This window comes from Pteropus alecto, unplaced genomic scaffold, assembly GCF_000325575.1.
Source record: "Pteropus alecto unplaced genomic scaffold, ASM32557v1 scaffold76, whole genome shotgun sequence".
NCBI classification, from domain to species: Eukaryota; Metazoa; Chordata; class Mammalia; order Chiroptera; family Pteropodidae; genus Pteropus; species Pteropus alecto.
In genome coordinates this window covers 8672302-8696580 of record NW_006443138.1, presented here as the reverse complement: position 1 = coordinate 8696580, position 24279 = coordinate 8672302, and the positions used below count along the sequence as shown (strand labels likewise).

Genomic DNA, 24279 nt, shown 5'->3' with positions numbered 1-24279 from the left:
TTACCATTAAACATAATGTTAAGTTTTTGTTGGGTAAAGGAGGGTTCCCCTCCATTGTTAAAGATGTTTCAGATTTTCAGAATGAAATGGATGTTGAAGTTTATCAAATCTTTTTTCTTCATTATTGAGAAGAGTATGCATCTCATTTTTTTCTTCTTTATCAGTGTGATGGATTATATTAATTGATTTTGTAGTTTTAAGCCACTCTTGTACACTTGGGATAAATCTAGCATGTTCATGATATATTGTTTTTATATGTCATGGCTTTGGCTTGTAAATTTTTTCTTTTCCTCTTTTTCGTAATGGTATAATTTATATACAGTGAAGTTTACCTTTTTTTAAGTGCATGTAGTTCCTTGAGTTTTGACAAGTGCAGGCAATTGGGTAACCATTGCCAGCCACCACAATTAACATGGAATTGTTCCATTAACTCCCACCAATTCGCTCATGCCTCTTTGTAGTCAGTCCCTAACTTCTCAATCCTTAGCCCACCTGGTAACCACTGATCTCTTTACTGTCCCTATGGTTTGTCTTTTCCAGAATGTCATGTAAATGGAATCATACAGTACATTGCCTTTGATTCTAGCTTCTTTTACTCAGTATAATGTATTTGACATTCATCTACATGGTTGTATGTATTAGCAGTTCTTTATTTTACTGCTGAGTGTTCCATTGTATGGCTATGCTATAGTTTGTTTATCCATTTCCCACTTGAGGGACATTTGAGTTCTTACAGTTTTGGGCAATTTGAAACCTTCCTTCATAAAGAAAGGTTTGCTAATACTTTGTTTAGGATTTTTCATTTGGGTTCGTAGCCTGTAATTTTTTCCTCTTCTTTTTCTTGCCAGATTTTAGTATAAGATCATAATGCTCAAAATGAGTTGGGGAGTGGTTTCCTCTTTATTCCTCATAATAGTTCAAGATTGGGATAATTTCTTGGGCTGTTTGGTAGATCTTGCTGGTAAAATTGTCTGGGCCTGGAGGTAGTTTTTTTCTGGGAAGGTTTTGAACTACTGATCATGTTTTATATTTTTGGTTAAGGCAGTTTAGGTAAACTATATTTTTCTAGTAGTGTATCCATTTACTGTAAGTTGTAAAGTTTATAAAAAGTTATTCTCAATCTCTTACCTTCTTATTATCGGTAGCATTTAGAAATTGAATACCCTCTCTTTTTTATTTTATCTTTTTCTCCTCTTTAATTTCCCCCCAACGACCACGACCACTACCACCCCTGACCTACGGATGTTGCTGTAAGAACTGGATCTCTAAAGGTGGGCGTCTTCTCCAACGCGTTTGCGTGCCCACCCGGGGCGCGCACCCAGGACGCGAACCCAGGACCTGCATGTAAAGCAGGCGTGCTAACCACTATACTATGCAGCCACCCCAGATACCCTCCCTTTTAAAATTTCCCCATAAATAAGTCCATAGCTTTTAAAACATTAGTTTTTGGCCTCCTATTGAGATCATTTTGGGCTATGGAATCTCTGCTTCAGCTACATCTCAGTTTGTGATACGTAAATTTTTAAAATTCATTTCTAAAATTTTTTTGACCTGTAGGCTATTTGGAAATGCGTTTCTTAACGTATGAACATGTAGGCTTTCTAACTCTATTTTTTGTTACTGATTTTTAAGTCAATTATATTGTCAGAGAATGAGCTCTATATGATACCAATCTTTTGAAATACTGGCTTCATTGTTTAATATGTGATCGATTTTTTTGAATTGCTCTGTATGTGTTTGAAAGAAATGTATAGATTGTTAGATCAAGCTTTTCATATTATTCATGTCTTCATTATTTTTTTTGATCTGCTTGATCTATCAGTTATTGAGAGGTTTGTTAAAATCTGCCACTATTATGGTGGTTTTCAGTTTTTGCTTTAAGTACTTTCAGGCTGGAGAATTGATTCATTTTTCTCATAATGCAGTGACCTTTATCTCTAGTAATATTTTTGCCTAAAAGACTATTTTGTCTATATTAATAGCCACATTATCTTTCCCTTGATAAATATATATGCCTTGTATATTGTTTTCCATCCTTTCAGTCTTTCTGTATCCTCATGTCTCACATGTCTCTTGTACATTATAGAGCTGAATTTCATTTGTAATTTAGTCTGACAGTCTTTGTCTTTTAACTAGATCAATAGTTCAGTCACATTTTTCCTTGATTACTGATATTTGGATTTATTTTCCTTTGTTTCTTTTTTCCTTTTTACCTCTTGATTTTTTTCTTTATATTTTTTTCTTATACTAATTTGGAAGTTAGTTGCTAAGTTTCTGTTCTTATATTGGTTCCTCTAGGATTTATAACATGAATTCTTACCAATGAGTAGAGTTAATCAAAGTCTTTACTCTTTCTCTGATATACGAGGACCAATATTTGCCTAGCTTTGCTCATATATTTGGCACTTTCTTGGCTCGCTTTTCCTTCTATTTCTAGAGCCACTTATGCTTAAAATACATTTTAAAAAATTTCCTTTAGTGTATATTTGCTGGATGGAAAAGTTACTCTGTTTGCCCTTTTTTAAAGATAATTTTCCTAGGTTTAGAATTCGAGATTGGTTATTTATATTCTCAACACATCAAAGATATTTTTTGGCTTTCATTTATGATTTTGGAAACTCAGCTATCAGTTTTAATAGTTTCTAATTTGAAGATAATCTCTCCTTTTTCTCTGGTTGCTTTAAAGATCCTATTTTTGTCTTTGATGTTCTGTAGTTTAACTATGGTGTGTTGATTGTAGATTTCTTTTTATTCAGTTGGGATTTGTTATGCTTCTTTTTATTGATTCTGAAAAATTGTCATATCTTAAAATATTGCCCCATTCTCCTTTTCTGAAACTGCATAGATGTACATTATATTAAATCATCTCACTTTATCTTCCATTTCCCTTATGTTCTCTTTAAGTTTCCATGTCTTTGTAATTCTGCTACATTCTGGGAAATTTCATCTGATGTTTCTTTCAGTTCACTGATTCTTTAGCTATGTTTAGCTATGTTTAGCTATGAGCCTTAAGCCCACCTCTTGAGTTTTAAATTTCAGTTACAGTTTATTTTAGTATTTCATTTTTTTTTTGTTTTTCAAATCACTTCCCTCATTCTTTTTAGTTTTCTCTATGCTTATTTTTTCAAACTTATCTTTATTTCTTTAAACATGTGAACTATAGCTGTGTTTGTGTTCTTCCTTTTGCCTCCTAATTTCCAATATCTGAGATCTTTATGGGTCAGATTTCTGATGTTTGCTATCTCTGCTAGTTCTCGTTTTTTTTGATTAGGTGAGTTTCGTTTGTTTTTCTTGATTAGGTGAGTTTTGTTTGTTTTTTAAGTGAGGTGCTTATTTTTCTTTGAAATTTTTTGGTGAAAATTTTCGAGGCCTGGAATAAAGGTGGATTCCCCAGAGAGTGTTTGCTTTTGCTGCTGCCAGGCACCTGAGTAGACTTTTGCTCCAGGACCATTTTATATTTGAAATTTTCAAGGCCATCGATGTGGTGTAAATTTAGTTGCAAACCTAGTAGTGACTGATTTTGGCTACTCATTCTCAGAGACATTTCTTCCACCCTCTTCAATTTAAAACCATGATTCCAGACAGGCGGTTTCAAAAGGTATAACTCAGCGGTATAGAAAAGATACACATAAGTATCATACAGTATAATAAAGAATTATGTCTCAAAGCCTGCAGTAATACAGAGGAAAGATCAAATATCCCCACCTGTATTTAGAAAGTTTTTATAGTGATGGAAATGTTGGATTTGTGTCTTGAAAAATGAGTGTCCCACTTGCAACGTTAAAAGGAACCAAATGAACAGATGAAAGCACAGAATTTTAAAAAGATATTGAGATTATGGGTGCATTTTGGTCTATATGGTATGTTTCTGGGTGCGGTCAGATATAAATTTATAAAAGGATAGGTTGAGATTGGATTACGAAGGGCCTTTGAATATCATGCTGAAGAAGTTAGATTTACTTTAAACAAATAGAAAAATGGTGTGATCAAGTATCTTTTAGAAAAATAACTGGCACTAGTGTGGAAGAGGGAATGGAGAAAAACAAAAAGCTAAAATTTATCTGAATCACTGAGTTATATTGATTAGTTTTTCGACATACGCATTTTCTCCCCCCAGTCTTCAGCAAGATTCTCAGCTCTGCCATCAAACCTTTAAATTACTGGTCAGCTTTTTTTTTTTTCCTCCCCATTTCCCCCATTTCTTCCATTTCTAAACCTTTATCATCATTTTTCAGGCTTTTACTTACTCAACTTTTAACTCTATTGTCAGCATATGAACTTGCCTTCTGTTTCAGGTGATCTCATTTAACTTCCGACTTCTCACTTCCTGACTGTAAACTTATATCCATATTGATTTCCACTTCAATTCCTTCTCTCTGAGTAAGTGGTGACTCTCCTTGTTTACAGCCATTTTGTTTTCACCTGTATTCCTGGCTCTTAAACTTTTCTCACCTTCTTCGAGACCTTGGTCCATCTGTTCATTTTTATTCATCTTTAACCACTTTCTCTTAATGGGTTCTTATTATAAACATGTTTGAGTGTTCCATGCCAAAATTTAAACACTTCCTCTTCCCCATTTTGCATTCTCTGTCAAATTCTTTCTTTTCAGTCAGACTTCTGGAAAGGCTAGTCTGTGATGACTCTATTCTCTTTACCTCTCATTCCCTCTTAACCCAATGCAGTCTGCTTTTCTACCCCTACTAGAATAGGTTATTTTGACCGAATTGCAAAATTCATTTTTTCATTTCCATTTTATTTTTCCATTTCATTCTTTCATCCATTCAAAAATTAATTGAGCACTTTATTCCAGGCTCTTGGAAATATATCAGTAAACAAAATAGTCATTTATGCCTTCATGGGCTTGCATTTTAGAAGGGGAGACAGTAAATAATAGTTATAGAAAGAGAGAAACTGTAGTGGGGCAAGTAGGATGGGAATAGAAGAGATGGAAGGGTACAGGTTGCAGTATTAATGAGTGATCAGGAGAGGCCTGGATTTGAAGCTGAGATTTAAAGGCATTGAAGATGGTGAGGAAATAGCCAATGGATATCTGTGGAGGAGGTTTCTGGGCAAAGATTAAGTAGCTAGAGCAATGATATTCTAACTGTGGTCTTTGGACCAGTATTATCTGGGAACATGATAGAAATACAGACTCTCCTGCCCTACTTTAGATCTACTGAATTGAAAACTTTGGAAATGGAGCTCAACAATCTGTATTTAACAAGACATCCTATTGATTCTAATACCTGCTAAAATTTGAGAATCACTCAATTAGAGTAATGATTCTAAAGCAAAAAGGTGCCTGGTGTATATAGGGAATAACAAGGAGGCTTGTTCCACTAAAAGAAGGGATGAGGAGATGAATAGCGGGAGAGAAGAGGTCAAAGATGATAGATTAGCACAGATCATGTAGAGCCTTATAAGAACTTTTGTTTTCATTCTGAGTGAAATGGGATCTATTACAGGGTCTTGAGCAGAAGACTGGCATAATTTGTTTAATATTCTCAGAGGATCACTCTGGCCACAATGTTGAGAATATTCTGTAGAGAGTAGACAGGTCTGCTCTATTCAGTGATGTTTATCTCACTGATGTAGAAATTTGGGGATTTCTGTGATACCATATACATCTCGACTTTTTTTATAACTTTCTGATTTTTCTTTTCTTAAAAAATAATTTTCCTTTGTAACCTAACTGTTAGTGTTGTAAGTGTTCCATTCTTGTGGGGTGTCTTCAGTTATTACAATTCATATATTTCTTGATCATTGTCTTTAGTTCAGTTTAGAACACCATGTAATAAATTTAAAATACTGTATGACTGCACAAGACCAATTTTCATTTTGACAGTATTGAGTAAGAATTAAAATTGTAGAGATACATGACAGGGGTAGAATGGTGCCTAACTACACATTTGGTCAATTAAATAAAAACCTTTTATAATACTTATACCTTTTATAATACTTACAATTTTAGATTATAAATCTAAAGTTAGATTTATAGTCTGAAATTTATGGTTTGTGCTTGCTTTTAAGGTACATTGTGCTCATAAGGTACCTGCTAACTTACTGGATACTTGCCTCTGTGCTACCTTAAAGGGAGGTACTGCCACCTTTTATAGACGAAAGAGATCTTCATCAACTAATAGGCTTCTTATGACCTAATGAAACTCATAGGTTTCTTATGTAAGAGAATAGTTTAGTACTTTCTACATACATTATTGGAAGTCTGTTTGTCTTTATTTTTTTTCCTTTTTCATTTTTGTCTAACAGTTATTATTCCAGTGTTCTTTGAAGTATGGTCAGTTTTGCTATAATCTGACATGCATTCCTAAACATCACTACACTGCAGAATTAATTACACAATAAAAACCAAAGAGTTTATGGGCAAAATGGAGTTCAGGAAACAACATGTGTCAGTGATGCATGAAAAAGCTTAGGAACCTAATAAAATTGGTAGCACAGCTTTACATGTTAAGTGGGTAAAAAAATGCTTGAAATGTATATCATTTTACCTTGAAAATGATCTAAAGTGTGCTTGTGGAAGTAGAAGATTTTCAGCTTGTGAATTATGAGGTGGAGCAAGGGAGGTTATGTGAAATTGGACAGTAAGCTGTAACACCAGATGTGGATGGGTGTGGCTGTTAACACAGTGAATTGAGGTGTAGGGGTTTGTGTTTTTCTACATGGCTTGGATCACCCGAGTGAAGTTTTCTGCATTTTCTCAGTGTTTCTCAGAGACAAATCACACATAAGCCAATATGAAATTTATGTTACACTCAGATTTTTTTCTAATATATCAGTCATGTTGCAACAAATTCACATTTCCAAAACAGGCCTTACTGCAGAACTGACCTAACTCAAAATTTGGTAGTTGCCTTCTATTTACTTTGTATAGTTATTTTCTATTTATTGCATAAGTTACTTATTCTTTTACCAGTAGACCTCCTTAAGCAATCAAATTAGGATGTTTGGAACACTAATAGATGGCATTATCAAAAAAAATTAGGCTTGGAGTAGACTTCAATTGTGTTATTGTGAGAAGAGTCTCATAGTTTTGAACTTCTATTTTAGCTACAACAGTATATCTCAATACTGTTGTAAAGGTACTGTAACTTTATTATGATTTGTAGAGCTGTCATAGATTATGAAATATATATAAGATTTTATAAATAACTTTAGAAATCTGGGCCCAAGGCTAGAATTCGGGAAAAATGTATGAATGGATTTAATTGTGTTGATACTTAACCTACTTCTGTTGTTTTTCTAAAACAGTACTATTTCTTTAATGCATAAATCCAGTACCTCTCTAAATGTCGAATTCATTCAATTTTGAAGTCTGAATTAGTAACTTTTATAGTCTATCAATGTGAATTATCTATTTGGTAATGCAGCTTTGCTTCTTGTCTATTCTATAAATTCTGTTTTTATTAGAAATAATTATTTTTAGTTTAGAAGTTGTTTTATCAAAATAGGCTTTCAGTTCATTATTTAATATTTTGAATCATTTTGCTTTGTAACTTTTAAGTGAGACTGATACGAGAAGCTTGGTCAGATTTTTATTTTCTCAACAGCATTCTTTTGGTTGAGAGATTAAGAAAATGAGACCCTTTAATGAGACTCTTTAAAATAATTACTATTAAATAGTATATAGCATTTTGTTTAAATTGATTGTAGCTGCCTTTTAGAGTATTTAAAATGTGCTGTTTTGTTTTTAAGGATTAGAAGATAAAGAACAAAATTTAACAAGAAGAATTAGTGCCTCAGATATTCTATCTGAAAAGGTAAGATATTGCTTTGTGGGCTTGGATATCTCTGTAAGACTGATTCTTGTACTACTTTACTCTGTTCTTTTCAAAGGGAAATTCTGTCTTGCTTTCCACTAATTTTCTTTCATATTGCTATACCTTTATTTGGACGTAAGCCTTTAAAAATAAGAAAATCTGGAGAGATGTCTTGGAGTATTTTTTCACTGGGCTTAGTTAAATTGTGTTTAATAAGAGTGTTCTTCATATCTATAGGTGATCTTTTTATTTGTTCTTTGAAACTTTAAATTTTTATTCACATTTTTTTTTTCACTTTTGGGGGAATATCCTGTGTGGGAAAGCTTCGGAGTTAGAAAGACCTTGACTTGATATCCAATTCTAGCTCCTCCTCTTAGCTGACTAATCATGTATAAGCTATTTATTTAGCCTTTGCTTACCTCTGTTCTTCCTTACAAAATGAGTTTAATGTCATCTCTTCTCTGGGTTGTTGTGAGGTTAAGGATAAAATATAGAAGCATCAAGCACTGTGTTTGACATTTAATAGCACTTAATAACCCAGGCCTTTTCTTTGTTGAATTGGACATCTGAAATAACTACAGTTTATTCCATTAAGATTTCAGTTAGTTTTTATGAGTAAATTATAATGAGCAAAGAGCCTAGGAGCTTTAAAACAGATGATTTAAGAATGATCATATAGCAGGTACACATACATGCACACATACACATGCACATACATGCATATATAAGTGTATTTGTTTTTTAATATCTTCATGATAACTCTATAAAGTAAGTTGAAATCTGTTTTAGACACGAGATAAGATTCATATGGGTAAGTTAAGTGACTTGCCTAAAGTTACAGAGTACTTAAGTGTCAGAGCAAGGAGTTGAATGAGGTTCAGTGCTCTTCTTGCTGATCAGGTAGCTACTTCAAAGAGCATGTAGTTGCATGACAAAATCAGTTTTCTGTCATTCCAAAAGGAATAGTTTTAAAAAGTAGTCAAAGACTTTTAAGTTTCTGAAACAGTGATAATAGCTTTATTTTAGTTAAATTCTCTAGATCAGCACTTTCTAAAATTAAATAGAATTTTCTATAATGATGGAAATGTTCTATATCTATACTCTCCATTATGGTAGCTATTGACCACGTGTGGCTGTGAAGCATTTGAAATGTGATTAGTGTGGCTGAGGAACTAAACTTTTTAATTCAGTTTTAGTTATTTAAATTTTAAGTAGCCACATGACTCATTGCTACCAGATTGGATTAGCATGGCCCTAGAACTTCAGCAGCAAGCAGTAGAATTTCATATGTTTAAGCGACTTAAAAAAGAATCATGATAATTTTAAACTTATTCATTACATATATTTCCCAACAGTGGAAAGGGTAACTATACCCTGGTTTTGGTAAACTAAAATACTGAAATTATAATGGTGGTTCAGTTAGTGATTTATAATAGTTCACATTAGGGTGAAACCAATCCACTGTTTACTTTGTGCTTAAGAATTAAATAATTTAATTCTATAAGAAAAAGTTATTAGAAAAGAAGAAATTTGACTACGAGCTGCACCTTCAATTCCTGCCCAACAGTTCCAGCATACCATTCCTGATGGCCTAGTCCAGTCACCCCAATTGTCTAAGCCAACACCCTGCAATAAATACATAACATTATATTATGTATACATGTAATATATTACATATATATTGTTACATACAATATTGTATATATAAAGAAAAAGTTATTAGATAATTGGACTTTTACCTTTTTGAGTCTTAGATGTTTTTGATTTCCCTCTCTTTCTCTATACTAAAGGTAAAACAGACAATTTTGCATTTAACTTAAAGGTGTGGGGAGGCCAAAGGACTAGATATTTTACCTTCCTCCTCTGCAAATTTATGTACTCTAATTAAGACCCTCTGCTTAGGTTGTCTGAGGTTTTCAGTTATATTTTAGCTAAAATGTAAAGAACAGGTTAATTTTAAAAATTATCTCAAAAAAGATAGAGTGAAAAAATGGTTAGTTCAATTGGAAAAAAGTTTGCAAACATCTGCTCTTTATTTTCTTCTTTTAGCTTCCCTGAAGATAAGTCTTGGGTGTTTAAAATATTTTAAATATTCAGATAAATATCTATAGTTTTAAAACATGTAATGTTCAGATATTAGCAAATCTTTGCATATTTTTTCTTTTAACACTATAGAATTATAATATATATATTTTAAAATGTTTGCAATTTGAATCTTGACATTCAGTGTACCAGTTCTCTATTACTTACAAGGCTAGTAAATCATGTGATAACCATTTCATTCTTTATTCCTTCTCTCTCCTGGGTTGATTTTTTCCTCGTGTTTGCTAGTATCAGGTTTTTACTCTTTCTTACTTGGGAAGCCCAGTTAAATGCTAATCTCTAACTCTTAACTTTCTTTTTTTTGAATCATCTTCCATCACTTCTACCTCCTCCAACCCTACACTTGTATGTATACACACACACTCTCCACAGATTGATCTTCTGTTTGTATTATAGGGACTAAATTAGGGTCAAGGGCTATGGTAAGTAATCTGGTTTCTTTATTTTATTTATATTTGCCATTTATATTTGTCTTAAAACTAACTTTAAATTCTGATCTTATAAAAGATTTGACTTGGTGAAATGTTTAAGGTAAATTAATTTTAAAAGTTGCAACTATTTCTTTTTTAAAAGAAACTTGGTGAAGAGGAAGAGGAGCTATCTGAACTACAACTTCGTCTTTTGGCTCTTCAGTCAGCCAGTAAAAAATGGCAACAAAAAGAACAGCAGGTGATGAAAGAAAGCAAAGAAAAGTTGACTAAGACGAAAACTGTACAGCAGAAAGTTAAAACCAGCACAAAAACACATTCGGCCAAAAAAGTTAGCACTACAGGTGATCATTTCTGTTAAATTCTTTTAATTTATTTTATGTATCAGTATAGTTAGATTTTAATTCGGATAGTTTTGAGTTTGGGGAATTATAGGGCACTGAATGGAGAACAGTCCTATGAACTGAGCAACGCTGTATATATGAGTTAATGATAATGAAAGTAATTAAAACTCTTGTTTTCTTTTATTCTATAGAAAATTCTAACGCTGATACTGATGTTTCTGTGTTTTCCATTTAAAGCTAAACAAGCATTGAGGAAGCAGCAAACAAAGGCATGGAAGAAACTACAGCAACAGAAAGAACAGGAAAGACAGAAAGAAGAGGATTTGCGAAAACAAGTTGAAGAAGAAGAGAGAAGGAAAAGAGAAGAAGAAATCAGAAAAATTCGAGATCTCTCAAATCAGGAAGAGCAGTACAATCGATTCATGAAATTGGTTGGTGGAAAGAGGCGATCAAGAAGTAAAGTAAGGAGTGCAAAAATAAAAAATCAAAATATTGCTCAAATTTAAGTGTCTTTATTTTATAAATTCAGTCAACTAAGAAACATAAAGCTCTTGTGTTTGATATAGTTTGTTATATAAATAACTCTTGGGGAGAAGGAAAGGTAGGTTACAATTGAGAATGAACCTTTTATAGTTATAGATATTAGAAATAGAAGAAATGAAAGAAAGACTAAGCTTATGGTTAGCAAAGCCTGCATTTAGCTTTTTCATCATTTTCTATTTAGAAGGTAGAATTACTAAATTATAATGACTTATTCTAATAATAGCTGTTACCTAAGTACAGGGGCAAAATTTCATTAGTTTTTCATTGTTCAGCAATACAGAACTAGAAGTGCATTTGTCATGATTAGTTGATATAGACTATTTTAAAGAAAGTTAAATCATTCCATAGTAATAAGCTTAGTGGCTACTTTAACTAGTTATCAAGTATTTGTGAGCTTTTATTATATATAAGTCATTGATAATGACTTATATATAAGTCATTATCTTTTATAGATGGTATCAGGAAGTATACTGGGGATTTAATATTGATTTAGTGCTATTTTCAGTGATAATTCTCAGAATTTCAAGCTTTGAGACTACACTTGAATATACTAATGAAGAATAGAGGGATCTTAAAAGTAAGAGCTCTTTAATTCTAGGGAGTCAGGAGTTTGTTTTGCTTAAGCAAGGAATGTATAAGTATTCATAATTTAAACTTCTAAAAGCTCTTTGATAGAATCTTATTTTAGAGAAAAGTATTTACACGTTACTCTTATATCCATCTGTATGGTTTTGCTACTTTTTAGTTTCTTACAAACCATCTCTGTGAGTGAAACATTGTAAGAACTAAAAAAAAGAAAATGCAAACACATCGACCAAGAGTTTCTAGTTTTCAGCTATTATTATTCATAACTAAAATGTTACTGAATTTTTCAAAATAATCTAATTATAATTTTGATGACAGAACACTTGAATTTATTCATCTAGTTTTTTATACTAGATGAATGATCCTGGTGTTATTTTAGAGAGGAGTAGCTACTTATTTAGTAGCTCAGCTGTGGAGGATTTCATATGTGTACATAGTCCTTGCTAGCTTCCATTTTCTGTCTGACAGTTATAAAATATCAACCACAGTGCACCTGTCATGTACATTGAATTTCCCAAATCAGTTGTGATAGGCAGGCTTAACTGGATCACTATGATTATTGATACTGTTTCCTAAAAGATAACTATTGTTTTATAATTTCTAGCCTAAGTATAGACTTAAGACAAAATGTTGTGAAACTAAACATCCTGTGTAATTAGTCTTCAGATCCTGACCTGAGACGATCCTTAGATAAGCAACCTACTGATAGTGGAGGAGGCATTTATCAATATGATAACTATGAAGAAGTTGCTATGGATACAGATAGTGAAACCAATTCTCCAGGTATGAGCTAAAAAACAATATTTGCATATTCATAATTATTAAATAGAAAATGGTCATGAAGCTATCCAAAACCTTGAATGAAAGTGAGATTTGCTAGTTGATTTTCAACCATAGACATTTGCTGTTGTAAATACTTGGAGAGCAAACCTCAAGTGTGTAGTATTAACCTTTATTTCCAATAGATTCTTTTACATTACATAGGATTTAAATAAAAAGGCAGTTATTGAACTCTACTGTTAACTATTTGATCTAAAAAGTGAAGATTGTGAAAGCAGATGAGAACACTGTTTAAAAAAAACCAAACTTTAATCTCTTAAGTATTTCTATATCCAGGCTATTTTGAGTTTTAGTTAAAAGTATCTTTCTTGCTTTTAGGCTTTCTCCCTCCTTCCAGTGATGCTTTGTAGGAATTTGGAGATGGAAAGTGATCCTAGTGACATCTCACGAAAGGCTAGTTAAAATTGGTCAGAATATACTTCAATTAGATTGCATATTCTAAGATGTGACTCTATCCTTGAGGGCTAGAGACTTGCTTTAGTTGATATTCAGGGGTGATTGACTGTGGGATACCTGTTCTCACTAATTAAAACACATAAGACTGAGTCAGATAACCAAATGCAGTAGGCATTTCAAAACTGGAATACTTTTTAAAAGACTATATGATCAGTGTATTTCTCCCTATGGTCATATTGTGAGACCAGATCAAACTAGAATTATACTTTAGTGTGTCTAGACTAGAAACAAGGCAAAATCTATATGATTGGGGTAATTACCAAAAATGCTCACATTCAGGTTAGTATTTTTAGGCTCATGTTTGATAATCTTAAATGATATGTTTTGATTTCATAATTTAACTCTTTAGTCAATCTTTAATTTTCTTTCTAGGTTCTTGGAGATGATTCATAATCGTATTGCCCACATTTTTAATACTCTTCTTATAAAATAACTTTATGATCTGTACTTTAAAAATAATTTTGTAAAATATACAGAGAACGTATTCTCAGCTTTGTCAAATTTTTACTTTCTATATTCATTAAGGATACTTATATTTTTAAGAAGTAAAATATTCTAAAGGCCACCGTATCTTCAAATAGTATCATTTGGGCCACAGTCAGCTCCATATAAGGCATGTAGGTAATGTCCACAGTGACTTGTGAGACAACTGGGACAAAGAAGAAACATTAATTTCTCCTTAAGGTTATTTATTTATTAGGTAGCAAGAGTAGCTTTTGAATCTGCCATATTTCGCTGAATCTTAAGAAACCAGTAAAGGTAAAATGCACAATTACTTTTATCTGCTACCAAGGAAAGAAATGCTAACAGTTTAAGATGCATCAATAATTATTTCAGAATTATTAAAGTGTGAAAAAATGTACACTTATTGGTTATATACAGTTGGTCATTTGTTTCATTTTTAGTCCTATTTGCTTTTTATATAACTTACTTCATTTCTTTACTTTTCTTTGCTCCACGTAAAGGGAAGAATGAAGTCACCAAAGCACTGTTTTCCGTTTGGGCCCTTTGGCAGATTTAAGGGACTATTTGTTTTATTCCTTAAACAGCATGTTTGTAAAAAAAAAAACGCGTTTTTAGCCTTTCCTGTTCTGTTCCCTGTTACCATCATTAGGTCAAGAGTAGAACAAAGTGAGTTTTTTTTGAGGTCTAATGTTCAACTTAAGTGGTTGGTTGACTTTATGATGACATAAGGGCAGTTTTAAATAGGTGGAGGTGGTCTCTTGGAGGTTAAAGATTTTATCAGAAATCAATAAAGTCTAATTTGCATTCTACCTAGATACATTTGTATTTCTTCAAATATAAACTAATTTATTCCTGTTTAAGTATTTCTTCTATTAAACGCCTACAAAAATTTTTTTCAGCCCCTTCACCGGTGCAACCACCATTCTTTTCTGAATGTTCATTGGGGTATTTTTCTTCAGCACCATCTATTTCTTTGCCTCCACCACCTCAGGTTACTGTAAGTGAGAATCGATATTACTTCTAAGAAAATTTTGTTACTTTGTGTCATTTCTAACTTGTTTTGAAAAACTGGCATGTAATCGAATGGTTAGGTTTGAAGAGAGCCTTGAAATAGACTTGTTTACCAAAATCAATAGCTACAGAATAAGCAGTTGATTATTGGTAGGCTATCAATTTGGTAGACTTTTTTCAAAAGAAAAAAGAAGTGGCGGAATCACAAAGTCAAAGTTATTTCTAGATTATGAGAACCTAGAGATACAACTGGATCTTTCTCAGTAGGTTAGAGGGAATCTGCCATTTCACAGTTCTAGGTAGACATCTGGTGTCCTTTTAGGAAGTTTAAGATGAGGGGAATAATAAGAGTAGAGAAGGAGAGAGAAAACATTTTTTCTTTTTTCCTTGAACTGTTTTAAATGCCAAGGGTAATACTGGAAGGTCTTTGAAACCATAATAATGTAAACTCAGGAATTTGGGTAAAATTTGTTTTCTGTATTGATAATCTCTAAGAAGCCATTTCACAGGGATTTAAGAGGGTAGTGGTGATTGATGCTTTGGTTGCTAATTTTAGATTTTTACTTAAATATCATGTTCTTAGTATTTCAGTCTCTACTTATTTTCAGGTAGTCGTCTTAGAGGGATGATAGACCCTGTGAAATTTGATTTCTGTGTCTTTTAGATTGCTAAGTGAAGATAAGAATGGCAGTGGAGAATTTTGTGTAATTATCTTGAAGTTCATAAAGTAAATGTTTAAAATATTATTTTATTTTTTATTGCAAAAATTATACTTTTCATGGCTAAATATTGAATTCTGGTTTAGTTTACGGTATGCTTAGTTAACTTATGCTTACAGCTAAAATAATAATCTAAAGTTGACTATTTTCTAATTGAATGTTGCTTCAGAGATAAACATTTGGAATGGGTAAAATTGCTAATTATTATTTCTTTTTTTTTAAAAACAACTAGTCTATGCCACCTTTGAGCCAGCCTTATGTCGAAGGCTTGTGTGTTTCTCTTGAACCTCTACCTCCTGTACCACCTTTACCACCTCTCCCACCTGAAGATCCAGAACAGCCTCCAAAACCACCATTTGCAGATGAGGAAGAGGAAGAAGAAATGCTGCTTCGAGAAGAGCTGCTTAAATCTCTAGCGAATAAAAGAGCTTTTAAGCCAGAGGTAATTTAGGTGCCTGGACCTCTAGGTGGTGCTCATGAGCTTAGTTCTAGTAGCCCCTCTTTGCTTATTTGGAATTCATTGAGCTTTTAGTAGAGATACCTCTGATAGTAATTTGCTCAAGATTTTTAAAGATGACAGAAGTTTCTTTTTATTTAAAAATGTTCCATATCTTTTTGTTATTTAGGAAACATCCAGTAATAGTGACCCACCTTCACCTCCAGTTCTGAGCAATTCACAGCCTGTGCCAAGAAGCAATTTATCAATAGTCAGTATTAATACAGTATCTCAGCCTAGGATACAGAATCCAAAGTTTCATAGAGGACCTCGTCTTCCACGAACTGTGATCTCGGTAAAAATAAATAAAATATTTAATTCTACTGTTACTCAAACAGCTTGTGAGAAATTTGTATGCAATTTTGCTATCTTGTTCCCTACCTCTTAGTTTATTTATATATACACATATATTCATATATAAATACAAATTTATTTTTTGTTTATTAATAGTGAAATGGGAGCAGATTCTTCACTTGAAAAATGGTAGAGTTACGATAATGTTTTTGGGGAAGCATTTTTTTTTTTATCAGAGTGGTATGTTTTCCTCTGCCATTTCTTCATTTTTTTCTATATAAGTTCATTTAGATTTTCTAGATTTAATTTTAATTTTAATTTTCTAGATTTAATTTTTAATTTCCCCCTTTGTTTATGCCTTGCTCATATTTTTCCAATTAATGACTATAATGTAAGAACTTATGATGTTTATTAAGGAGATTGAAATGACTGTTTCTACCTTGTTTTCTAATAGTTTCAAAGGAAAACAAATGGGACAAAGCCAAATTGCAAACTTGCCTTTGTTAGGTAAAACAGCTTTGGCCACTTACCCTGTATACATAACTGCAAAAGCCAAAAAGGTTTTTTTTTTTTAATAACTATGTAGAGTTACTAATTTTTTTCTTGGTTGTAAAAGTTAATTTAGATGGCATTATGGTTCTTTATAGAAAGTTGGAGAAAATAAAATTTAATGAAGAAAGTGATCATAGTAGTGCTTTTAAAGACAATGTAAAATACTACATATTTTGACATAACCAGTATTAGTGGAGTAGGACAAAGTTGATTATGCAATATAACCAGAAGGAAGATTAGACTGACGACTTGGAGCCTGTTTTTTTTTTAATGGATTGTAGTTTGAAGAGGTTAAGTGACTTGTTCAAGGTCACACAGCTAACTATGGTAGAACTAAGAAAAGAATAGAGACACTTTTGTCATTGAGAGTAACAAATACATTGTCTTTGTAGCTTCCAAAGCATAAATCAGTGGTTGTAACACTAAATGATTCAGATGACAGTGAATCTGATGGAGAGGCTTCCAAGTCAAACAGTGTTTTTGGTGGATTGGAGTCCATGATTAAAGAAGCAAGACGAACTGCTGAGGTAAGTGCAATAATGAAAGATAAAAAGAAAGATGATTTATTGATAATCATTAAAGTTTATTTTTTCCTGAAAATTAGACCTTAGAGTTGTTGATTTTTAATATTTTAAATTGTGGCTATTTTAAGTATTTGTACTATTAGGACTTTATATAATGAAATGTGTATAGATTTAGCTATTAATCTTTATTTTTGTTTTCAGGTGACTTGTCCCTTTTTCAATATAGTGGATAATTTTGTACTAGGGAAATTTATTGTTTTGAAATTGTTTTATATTACCAGAAAACAGGGTTTTTTTAAGTAGATAATCTAAGTGCAACTTTTATCCCTATTCTTAATGCACAGTTGTTTAGATATGATTTAGTCCAGTTATTTTCAAACTGTTGATCTTGACTACTTAGTGGATTGTACAATTAATTTGGTGGTTAACAACCAGTTGGGGAGAAGGCAAAATGAGTAAAGGGGGTCTAATATATGGTAACAAGGAGATGACTTCAGGTGGTGAGCATTCAATAGAGTATGCAAATGTTGAATTATAATGTATACCTAAAAATTATATAGTGTTATTAACCTATGTTACCCCCATAAAATTAATTTAAAAAGGAATAGAAAATAATGATGAAGATACTCAGTTATTTCTAAGTACACGAATGTGCACTGGGTTGCAGTATAAAATAATACATCTTCGTGTGGGATTATTGAAAGCTGTTGATCTGGTTGACTTCAAACATTTTCTAGCAAGCTTCAAAACCAAAAGTACCTCCGAAATCTGAAAAAGAAAATGATCCTATGCGAACACCTGAAGCTTTGCCTGAAGAAAAGAAGATTGAATATAGATTGTTAAAGGAAGAGATTGCCAAGTAAGTGGCATTTTATGTCATCAGCTTTGAGAGTATGTCTTCTTTTCAATACGTAGTAGAACTAAGTCTGTATACAGATTATTGGCATTGGGAAATGAATAATGATGATTTTATCCAAGATGCAGAGTTAATGTTTTTGCAAGTCACACAGGAGGGGGAGCCAGATGATCATCTCTAAATGTGAATACAGTGATGCACTGAGATCATAACAGTTTAGAAAAAGAGAAAAACTATTACTATCAACTTTCAGTGCTACCTTGGGTCATGCATATTGCTTGGTCATCATCATTATTATTGGTCAATATGGTTAATATTTTTACTTTATGTTATAAAATAGAATACATCTTTAAAGTAATAAATTCAGTGTATCCTTTGATGTAATTCATTTGTCTTTATTATTTTAGTCGGGAAAAACAGCGTTTGATTAAATCAGATCAGCTGAAGACAAGTTCATCATCCCCAGCAAACTCCGATGTGGAAATTGATGGGATTGGCAGAATAGCAATGGTTACAAAGCAGGTTTCAGATGCAGAAGCAAAACTTAAAAAACACAGGTGAGCTTATCATCTAATTAAATACTGTATGTATTTAATGTTCTCATTTTAGAAGGGGTATATTTTTGGTGATGTATGCCAATGCTAAGTATACTATATGATTACAAATTATTTTATACTTGGTATAACTATATAAGGTTGTCATTTTGTTGAATTATACGTTTTCATAAAGTAATAGTAATAAAGTATGTTTAAATAAAAATACCAAGACTTCAAAGGAGTTTTTCCCCTTCAGATTTATGCATAACTTATTTATTGCTAATAACATTTATGAACCTCCTCATTTGGAATTTTTAAAATTTCTGGCATGATTTTTGAAACACCTTGTTTGGAAGCATATTTTTTTGTCAGAGATGGACTTGATTGTTGGAAATAGTCATTACCCAGTTCAATGAAACATATGGTCAAATACGGCGCTTTTATACACTATGAATATAAAGTTCCGACCATATACTTCTTACATGTTCTGTGAAATTACCGTGTTGTTCAAGTGGTGTTTCAAATTTTCAAGAACATGTGTAAAACCTCACAAGATGAACATGTTGAATGATAGAATTTATTTGATTTTATTAGCATATATTGGGGGTTATTTTATTGGGGGATATAATCAACATGTTACAGTTTTTTTTAGTTGCTATTTTTTTATTTTAAAAAATGATTAACCATACAACAAAGAATAATATCATACAAGTCTAGGATCAGTAATATCACTTAAAAAACTTTAAAAATTGATTCATTTTGAGTTATTTTTTGTAAATGGTGACAAATAGCAGTCTAGTTTTGTTCTTTTGCATGTTGCTTTCCAATTTTCTCAGCACCATTTATTGAAGAGACTTTCTTTTCTCCATTTTATGTTTTGGCTCCTTTGTCAAAAATTATTTGTCCGTGTATACTCAGGTTTATTTCTGGATTGTCTGTTCTCTTTCATTGATCTGTGTCTCTGTTCTTCTTCTGCCAATACCATGATGTTTTGATTATTGTTGCTTTGTAGCATAATTTGAAGTCAGGTAGTGTGATACCTTCATCCTTGTTCTTTTTTTCTCAGTATTGCTTTGGCTACTGACTGGAGTCTTTTGTGGTTATATACAAATCTGATGCATTTTTTTGTTGTTGTATTTCTTTAAAAAATGTCATTGGGATTTTGATGGGGATTGCATTAAATCTGTATATGGCCATTTTAATTTTGTTGATTCTTCCAATCCATGAACACAGAATATCTTTCCGTTTCCTTGTGTCTTCAATTTCTTTTAATAGAGTCTTAAAGTTTTCATTATATAGGTCCTTTACGTTTTGTTATGTTTATTCTTAGATATTTTATTCTTTTTCTTGCAATTGCAAAAGGAATGTTTTTTTCATTTCTTTTTCTGACAGTTCGTTATTAGAGTATAGGAATGCTATGGATTTTTGAACATTGATTTTGTATACTGAAACTTTTAACATTAGTCTTAAGTGTATAGTGTAATGACTTGATGTTTTGTATATGTTGCAAAATGAATACCACAATGTCTAGTTAACATCTGTCCCTATACAGTTACAATTTTTTTTCTTGTGGTAAGGACCATTAGTATATATTTGATAGAAATAGTCGCATCATATTATGGACATATATTTTTTCCACTCCAAACACCCTGAAATCAATTGATGAAGTGCAGAATAGTTTTAGTTAACATCAATATTTCTGAGTTTTGTTCTGCTAGTCCCCTTTTAGATTTACAGATGTTAGAGGGAGATTCTATGCAAAGATAGTAAGACTTTCCTTGTCCTGCTTTTAGTAACTGACTAATTAGTACTTAAACTTTAAATCTTGTTAGAAAAAAAAATGACTACAGTAATGAATTAACTCTTAATGTTGAAAAATCATTAAATAATACATAAACAATTAAACGGTTTTTAGAACAAGCTTCAAAAGTTCACCCATCCATAGTTAGTTAATTAAGGAAAAAAGATAGAAGTTTACAGCGTCATTTCTAACATTACAGTCACCTTGGTGCACTTTATTTTGTAAAATCATGAAAAAGAGTGTCATTTGAGGTGTTTTTACAAGGCAACACATATCTTAAAGAAATAGTGACTATGTTATGTAAGTTTTTATAGTAAGTATATAAAAGTATGTTTTGTCCATTTATGAACAAGACATTATTTTATGCATTGTTAGGAAAACATGCTGCTAGCTAAACTATGGTATGCAGTAATTCTAAGACACATCCTGATATTAAAGATCTGAAAAATGTGTTTTATAGATGAAATATTGTGACCATAAATTTCAAAAACTATCAGTGAAAAGTGGTACTGTATTTGTTTTAAAAGTAAGAGATTAAAATTTTAGATTTCATTTCTTTTAATAACTTTCTAAAAAATGAGGTTTTAAAAAAATTCTTTATTTTTCTACATCCTATCTTTCTATTACATATTCTCTGTATGATTCTAGATGTCAGTTGTTATGACTGTCGAAATATGGTATCTTTCTGGGAAAGAGGCTTCATTTTTTTTAAACCATAATATTCAGTAGTGTAAGAGATGAAAGTATATCCATAAATTTGTCTTATGTCTTGTTGTAATTACCTCTTAGTTCCAAATGTCACATTTGTATATTTTTTAAAAGTTAGAATTCCTTTTCCTTTCCTTGCCTTGCTGTAGATAAAATGAGTTAAAGATTTAAAGATAATTAAATGTGCTTAATTATGTTTATTAGATGTTTATTTGTGTGTTTATTAGCATTATAAATGAAGCTAAACATAACAATTGTCTGCCTGAGTCCTCCTTTTTTTAGGAGTCATATAGGGGTCAGATTTAGCCAACATTAAATATATACTAGTAATAGCTTTTCAAATGTAATTCACATTACTTAGATATAAATGATTTTTAAAAAGACCAGACCCATAGTTACTTTATAAAATGTAATAATGTCTATTGAATACCTGTGTGATTGATGAATATGAAAATATTCATCTTTTTAAATTCTCACCTGCATATCATAAATATATTTTTAAAAATGAGCTACTGCATTGTTAAGTTTTCATTCTAATGGTGTTAGTGCACAAGTTTAGAAAAACATTAATGAGAATTTTGTTATTTTTCGATTAGGATTCTCTTGATGAAAGATGAATCTGTTTTAAAGAATCTAATACAGCAAGAAGCTAAGAAGAAAGAATCTGTTCGAAATGCTGAAACAAAGATTATAAAACTTACAGAACAACTTCAAGCAACAGAGAAAATTCTCAATGTCAACAGAATGTTTTTGAAGAAGCTTCAGGAACAAGTAATGTTCTTTTTTTAAATTAAAATACTGTAGTCTCATGTTTGCTACACATTTTTATGGGCTAAATTTTTTATAAAACAAAACTATAAACCAAAGCAATCAGAATGTGTAACCTATATATTTTTCTCCACTGAAACATAATATTGAAATTTTTTTATTTTTAGTTGATTATCCTAAAACTGCTTAAGTTTTAAGAAGATATTTTAAGTATTTGTTTTCTAAGGTTTATATTTACATTTTCAGAATTATCCTGTATTTTCAGATTCAGAAAGTACAACAACGTATTACAGTTAAGAAAGCATTGACTCTAAAGTATGGAGAAGAGCTTGCTCGAGCAAAGGCAGTGGCAAGTAAAGAAATAGGAAAACGTAAACTGGAACAAGATCGCCTTGGAGTAAGTCCTTTGTAGATATATTTTATTTTTGGAAAGGAGAAGATTTTTATGATACCTTTGAGGGTAAGAGATGTATAAAATAACTCGGGTTTTTTTCTGTGTATTCAAAGAGAATAAGATTAAAGCTTTGTTTTTAAATGACATCCACATTTTTCTAACCTTGTTTATTTTTTTGTTTTTCATAGATCATAGGTTAACTAGCAAAACTATTGGAGACTTTTGTAAAACTGTTTTATCCTTGTTACTGATTTAGTGTTATAACGTTGGCATTGAATTGCAGGGGTAGCACAACTATCTTACCAAAAATTGTTTATAAAATCATAGCACACTAAAATATCTATATAATTTTTCTCTCTCAGCCAAACAAAATGATGAAACTAGACAATTCTCCAGTATCAAGTCCAAGAAAGCATTCAGCAGAATTAATTGCTATGGAAAAGAGACGGTTACAAAAGCTAGAATACGAATATGCACTGAAAATTCAGAAACTAAAAGAAGCTCGGGCCCTTAAAGCAAAGGAACAGCAAAATATTGCTCCAGTTGTGGAAGAGGAACTTGAATTTTCTTTACCTCAACCCTCACTTCATGATCTGACTCAAGATAAATTAAGTCTGGACACTGAGGAAAATGATGTTGATGATGAGATTTTGTCTGGTTCAAACAGAGAACGAAGACGATCCTTCCTAGAATCCAATTCTTTTACTAAACCTAACCTTAAGCACACTGATACACCTAACAAAGAATGCATAAACAAACCTACTAAGAATACAGTAGAAAAACCAGAACTTTTCTTAGGGTTAAAAATTGGTGAATTGCAAAAATTATATTCAAAAGCTGACAGTTTAAAACAACTGATTTTAAAAACCACCGCAGGCATTACAGAAAAGGTTTTGCATGGTCAGGTAACTGAACATTTTATATTCTTTATAAATATAGAATTTACTTTAGCCTTATTTGCCTTATGAAATCGCTGTTTTCTTTTGCAGGAAATTTCAGTGGATGTAGATTTCGTGACAGCGCAGAGTAGAACAACAGAAGTGAAGCCGTGTCCTTTTAGACCCTACCACAGTCCTCTTCTAGTTTTTAAGTCCTACAGGTATAAAAGGAAGATTCAAAGAGCTTGAGTTTCAGAATTGCTCCTGTTTTTACTCTTTTAACTTCGAATACTTGATGAAAATGAAAAAAAAAAAAAAGAGAGAATCATGGTTACTGAAATATTAACTTGTCCTTTTAGGGAAAATAAAATTAAATTGTCTTCTTGTCACACACAGACCATATCAGGAAGTAAGGCTTAGTTCACACTTGGGTTTATTTTTTATCAAATTCTAATTTCTAGCTACTGGTAGAATTGTGGAGAATTCTAGATTAGTCTGTTAGGGATTTTAGGAAAAATTAATTGGAGTCTTAGAAGAATTATTACTTTTGTTTTTTAATTTTACTGCTGCTCTAGGGAATACGTTGACCAGATTTTATAAAATTGACTTAGATATTCTCAGATGACTAAGTTTGTGGAAAGTTATCTGTTTTAGACTTCTAAAAGGTGTGAGACTGTTAAATGGCATGATTTAATTATAAAATTGTAAAGGTCCTAGCAGGTAGTATAGACTTTTTTCTAGTTATTTTTTTTGTTGGCTGGTAACATAAGAAATATCACTAATGTTATATAGCATTTTATTATGTAGTGGGAAAACAGTATTAAAATATCAGGTATTTTGTTTTCTATTTCAGATATTTTTTGTTCTGGTATAAAAGTAATTTGTCCCTATCACTTGATATTCTGGTTGTTTTCTAGAGTTAATTTTGATATTAAGTAAAAATAAATAGTACGCTCAAAGTATAGAAATTTGAGAAAGAAAAATGAAAATTTTCTAAATTTTCTGAGGAATGCGAATAGAGCATAATACGTCCAACTCTCTTCTCCTTAGATTTAGTCCATACTATCGAACCAAGGAAAAACTACCCCTAAGTTCAGTATCATACAGTAATATGATTGAACCAGATCAGTGTTTTTGCCGGTTTGATTTAACAGGAACATGTAACGATGATGATTGTCAGTGGTGAGTAGTTTTACTTTG

The 24279-nt window shown here is 31.7% G+C and overlaps 1 protein-coding gene across 2 annotated transcripts in view; it reads left to right on the top strand.

The window, feature by feature from the left end:
- ZFC3H1 (zinc finger C3H1-type containing) overlaps nt 1-24279 on the top strand; it is a 49497-nt gene that overhangs the window by 5854 nt on the left and 19364 nt on the right. For both annotated transcript variants that reach the window (XM_006923748.3, XM_006923747.3), the window contains exons 3-17: nt 7714-7778; nt 10455-10653; nt 10891-11114; nt 12441-12564; nt 14442-14539; nt 15505-15714; nt 15899-16063; nt 17007-17141; nt 17876-17997; nt 18402-18551; nt 21636-21810; nt 22073-22204; nt 22564-23106; nt 23191-23300; nt 24130-24261. In XM_006923748.3, the coding sequence (XP_006923810.1) occupies nt 7714-7778; nt 10455-10653; nt 10891-11114; nt 12441-12564; nt 14442-14539; nt 15505-15714; nt 15899-16063; nt 17007-17141; nt 17876-17997; nt 18402-18551; nt 21636-21810; nt 22073-22204; nt 22564-23106; nt 23191-23300; nt 24130-24261 (2584 nt within the window). The remainder of the gene's footprint in view (nt 1-7713; nt 7779-10454; nt 10654-10890; nt 11115-12440; nt 12565-14441; nt 14540-15504; nt 15715-15898; nt 16064-17006; nt 17142-17875; nt 17998-18401; nt 18552-21635; nt 21811-22072; nt 22205-22563; nt 23107-23190; nt 23301-24129; nt 24262-24279) is intronic.